The 5276-nt window shown below is 40.8% G+C and overlaps 1 protein-coding gene across 1 annotated transcript; it reads left to right on the top strand.

The window, feature by feature from the left end:
* Window positions 1-441: 441 nt before the first annotated feature.
* Window positions 442-3200, top strand: LOC308338224 (uncharacterized protein C8orf48; the record flags this gene model as incomplete). The annotated part of the gene is given in 3 exon segments (XM_080796279.1): window positions 442-706; window positions 789-822; window positions 824-3200. Coding segments are annotated over 3 exon segments (1230 nt in total). The 3' UTR covers window positions 1755-3200.
* Window positions 3201-5276: the final 2076 nt, after the last annotated feature.

The raw sequence follows: 5276 nt of genomic DNA on the forward strand, positions 1-5276 counted from the left end.
AGGCTGGCTGTAAAGAGTTTGGGGCAGGATGGGTTTGAAATCCTTTCTGAGAAAATGGGACTTGAAGGAGGAACAGTAATAAATCATACAAAGAGAAGGGGTGTTGACGTGCTAGTGTGAGGGGAAACTGCCTGAACCAAAGACCTGAAAACCTGTTGTTTGGGAAAATCCGAGCACAGAATGTCATCCCAATCCGGGAGCACAGAAAGTTGTGCAAGATGTGCGGGCAGGAGTCTTGAGGGATGGTTTCAGTCGTTCGGTATTTACTCTAAGACATGGTCTACGAATAGATGAACTGGTTATACGATCTGCAGATGGTATTTTGCTGCGCCTTTTGACCAGCTTTTTTTTGGGGGGGGGGGGGGGCGGGGCGGGACAAACATTAGAGGTCGCCTGTGTTCATTGGCCTAACACACGTGCGCTCGTGAGACCCCTGAAGAAATGCAGTTTGCTAGCTTCTCTCATGAATCGTTAGACTTTGTGCTTAAAATAGCACTAAGGAGGAGCCGCCACAGAGACTACGGAGCCTGCGCTTTTGCAAACCCAGCGAGCTCTGTCTGGGATCAGGCACTGGAGAGGGCGGGGAAAGAGGAGGAGCTCAGCGCTGGCCCCCACTGCGCATGCCCGGCCTCGTTGCCAAGGCAGCCGGGAAGCAGTAGTCCGGAAGCGGATCCCTGCAGAGCTTCCTGCTTTGAGACCGACCCCTGTGGGCTCCCGTGTGACCAGTTCCTGAGCCCGTCTTAATGGGGCAGAGCAGATGAGGAGCCCAGTATGATGCAAAGTGATAGCCATTCGCCTAGAAGCCTGGGAATTGAGGACAGCAAGGGGAACTGGCCCAAACGGACATCAGGGCTATGGGAGACCTTTCTGCTGGGACCTTTACTGATGAGTTACAGAGTTCCAGTTCTTTCAGCTCCTCCGGAGGACTGCAGCCCTGGTCCCATACCTCTGGGAGCACATCTGGGAGTGGAAAGACCACTACACGCTTGGAGTATCGAGACAGACAATCTGAGCTTTCAGACTGCCAAAATAATGAAAAGAAATTCAGTAGAAGATGGATCAACCATCTCAAGGGCAAAGAAACGAACTCTAGACAGCACCAGTCAGACACTAAACTTCAAACAGAAACCACTCAGGTATCTGATGAAGAACTGAATGCCCTGCAGTCTTTTTGTGACATTAAAATCAACCTGATCCATCACAGAGCAAACTCCAAGGAGAAAAAGGGCAGCAGACGTAAAAAGCGACAGCTGAGACTGGACGCAGAGGTTTCCGAGAAAGATGCCTTAAACTGTACCGTTCCTGACGAACTTTTGAACAGAATCTACCTAAAAAACATGAGGACAACAGCAAAACAGGTGGCGACAGCTAAGCAACATATTTCTTCTAGGTGTCCCCACTGCAACAGAAAAAGAGCAGAACTGGCCCAATCTGCCTTTCTGCGACAGAAGAAGACTTTACTAGAGTCCCTTCTACTCCAAGAGAAGATAGACAAACATCTTTATACCAAAGACTTTCTTACCCGTATTGGAGATGCACATCAGGAGGGTTTTCCCAGGCTTTCAGATGACCCCAGAATAATCTGGAAAAGACTGAATGAGAAAAGTCAGATCAGATACTATGGTTTTGAAAGATCAGATAGAGAGATGTGGCAGAATGAAAAAAGCGCTTGTCACTCACCCTTTCTCTACCGCTTCACCAAGCCACCTGCTCTAATGAAACAGGAGATGGTGTTTACCAATGATAATGTGTAATGTGGATAAAAGTTTCTATTGTGTATTTGAATAATCATCATTTTTACAGGTACTTGGGAAACTAATTTAAGACTTGACTATGCTTCCTTCACAGATATGTGGACTAAAAACTTTCCATCCAGTATGTTGTTTATTATTATTATTATTATTGTTATAGATGGCAACACTGTAGTTGGTATACTACAAAATGTTTGAAACAATCCAGGAGAGAGATGTTGGTGGTTTAGACTAGGGTTTGACAATACAGATAGAAGTACAGAGATGTAAGAGATATTTAGGAGGTAATAATTAACAGTCTTTGGTGAAGAAATGGATATGGGATTTAATAAAAGGTAAATGTTAAGAATGTTACTAAGTTTCTGACTTGTGCACTTGGATGAAAGATATCATTAAAGGAACATTGGAAAAGGATCTTGTTTGATGATAGTGATTAAGAGTGGATTATCTGAACATGGTTAGTTTAAGGTATATTTAAGACATTTACATTGAGAGGTTGGGAAATGGCTGGTTTTTTGTACTTGCAGTCTAAAGAAAAGGTCATGCCTAGAGATTTGAAATAAAGCGTGGGGTGGAATCACTGACCTATAGTTGGAAATTGAAGTCAAAGATATGGTAAACTTTTCTAGAAGGAGTAGAGTGAAAGAGGAGAGGCTATGAGCAGCTCCTGAGAAATTCAGCAACTAATGGCTGGATGGCAGAGACTAAAGCCAACACAGGAGGTTGAGAAAAATGATCACAGAAGGATAAAGGAAGCCATAGTGTTAACAGAGATCAAAGAAAGAACATTCCAAAAAGGATGGGCGAAGTATATTAATGCAGCAGAGAGTTCCTGTGAGACAATTTCCTTACCCTTACCTTGTTGGGCTCCGTTGACCTTAGCAACAGACACTTCACTTATGGAAATAGGGCAAAGTGGATTGAGGAATAAATGTAAGGAGATGAGGCCTATGAATGTGCACTAATCCTAGAAGTTCAGCTGTGTGGGGAGAAAGGGCGTAGCTTGAGGTAGCTACAGAAGTGAGGGAAGAATGCTTGCTGAGAGTGCTCTAAAAAGTCATTTTCTTCATAAAGATTTTATGGAACTCTTCTTGTTCATCTGATGAAACAATATTACCCCCTAGAGAACACCATGGTATTTTGAAAATACATTTATTGGGAAAAAGTGTTAGATGGCATTTTGAGAAATCACATTCGTTAATTCTCTATAAAAATATAAATCCTAGAATTAGTGACAATATCTGGAGGTCATTTTTATGCATGTCTAACACCTAAGCTATCACAGTCAAAAATAAATTTGTAAAAAACAGCACAAAATAGTTATTGTATCATATTCCAATAATACTCTTTGGGTTTAGACCTTCATTTATGTACAAAGATACTGTTTTGTTCTGTAGAACTTAGCATATTTCCTCTTAGTCATTCCTAAATAAAATGGAAAACATTACCATTTTCATAGTAACTTTTTATTTGAAATCCACATTATGTCATGCTTTATCTTTGCCATCTCAATATATTCCCTTTTCATGTAATCAAAATTCTGAATAATTTCCCATTTAGAATTCCCCATTAAAGGTCATAATCCACCCCCTTTGTAAACCAAGCTAGAAATCTAAGAGTTATTACTTGTTTCTGCTCTTTTTTATTAACAACCCCCAAGCTAACTTTTTTAGCAAGACCACTAGATCATTCTTCTGACCAGGACTTATTTCCATCTTGTTACCACTTTCCTCATTATCTCAGCACTCTCACTCCTGGCTTCTCTCCTCTTCACTCCACTCCCTACACAGTTGTCACAACTATATTTCTAACACACAGACCTGTTCAAGTTATTCCCTTGGTGGCTCAGTGGGTTAAGCCTCTGCATTCGGCTCAGGTCATGGTCTCAGTGTCCTGAGATCGAGCCTCGCATCAGGCTCCCTGCTTGGCGGGGAGCCTGCTTCCCCCTCTCTCTCTGCCTGCCTCTCTGCCTACTTGTGTCTCTATCTGTCAAATAAATAAATAAAATCTTTAAAAAAAAAGAAATAGCTTGAATTAATTAATGCCACATAGATGTTCCTTCATATTTGGCCCACGTTTACCTGTCTAATCTCATCCTCCATGCCTATCCCGATCCCCCCATGTTTAAGCCCCTCCATAAAACTTGCACTTTCCTGAGCTCTCCTGTTCTTCGTGCCAATATTTTACAAGTATGCATCTGTGTTGCTCAGATTCTCTTAATTGCCTTTTATAGCTGGTACAGCCTTTAACTTTTTATATTTCATTATAGTAAGTAGGTAGTAAAGCTACATGACTCAAACAGTCAGAAGGATGTCAAAAGTCTGAACGTGCAGTTTCCCTGCTACCCTGTTATCCTCTCACTTCTTCTATAAGGCCTACAAGAGCCCTGCCTGCCACAATTAACTCTTTACTTGCTGGATCATGGGATAATCAGGTATCCCAGGATGAGAGCAGAGGTAGAAGAAAGTCAGGGAACTGGGGAGTGGCTACTTATCAATCAGGACAGAGTATTCCTATGTTTTAGCCAGTACAACCAAATTAGTGTGTATGAGCTGGCTATTCATATTAACTCTAAGTAGCCACTTATACTAGTTTCTTATCTTTCCAGTATTTATGTAAATAGAAACACCAAAGATAATTTAGGATGTACTCTCTTCTGTACCTTTTTTTCACTGTGAGAATATGTATGTGTATATAAAATTTGCCATTTTAGCCATGACTAATTGTATCATTCAGTGGCATTATTTACATTAATAATGTTGTGCAATAATTTCTCATTACCCCAAACACAAACTCCAGATCCATTAAACAATAACCACCTTCCACCCTTTTTCTCCTCCCAGTCCCTGGTAACCTCTATGTACTTTCTGTGTCTATGAATTTGCTTGTCTAGATAATTCATATAAGTGAAATCATAATGTTTGTTCCTCTGTGTCCGGCATCTTACTTTGCTTCAGACTGGCATTTGGCTACTGAGGTTGAGCATCTTTTCATGTGCCTCTTGGCCATATGGGTGTCATCTTTGGAGCAATGAGTATTCAAAGACCTTTGCCTATTTTATAAATAGGGTTGTTTTGACTATTTTGTTGACTTGTAAGAGTCATTTTTATATTCTGGGTATGAAGCCCTTGCCTGATATATGAGTTGCAAATATTTTCTCCCGTTCTGTGGGCTGTCTTTTCAGTCTCTTGGTAGTGTTCTTTGGTGCATAAAAGTTTTTAATTTTAATGAAGTCAGATTTGTCTATTTTTTCTTTTGTTGTCTATGCTTTGGGTGTCATATTTAAGAAACCATTGCCAAGTCTAAGGTCATGTAGATCTGTCCTTATGTTTTCTTTTAAGTTTTCTATGATCTTAGGTCTTAGGTTTAGTTTTTTAATCCATTTTGAGTTTTTTTTTAAATTTATGGTGTGAAATAAAGATTTGTCCTTTTGCTTGTGGGTATCAAGTTTTCCAGCACAATTACTGAAGAGACTGGTCTTCCCCGTTAAATAGTCTTGGCACCCTTGTCAAAAATCAGCTCACC

The sequence above is a fragment of the Martes martes genome (genome assembly GCF_963455335.1).
Source record: "Martes martes genome assembly, chromosome: 2".
NCBI classification, from domain to species: domain Eukaryota; kingdom Metazoa; phylum Chordata; class Mammalia; order Carnivora; family Mustelidae; genus Martes; species Martes martes.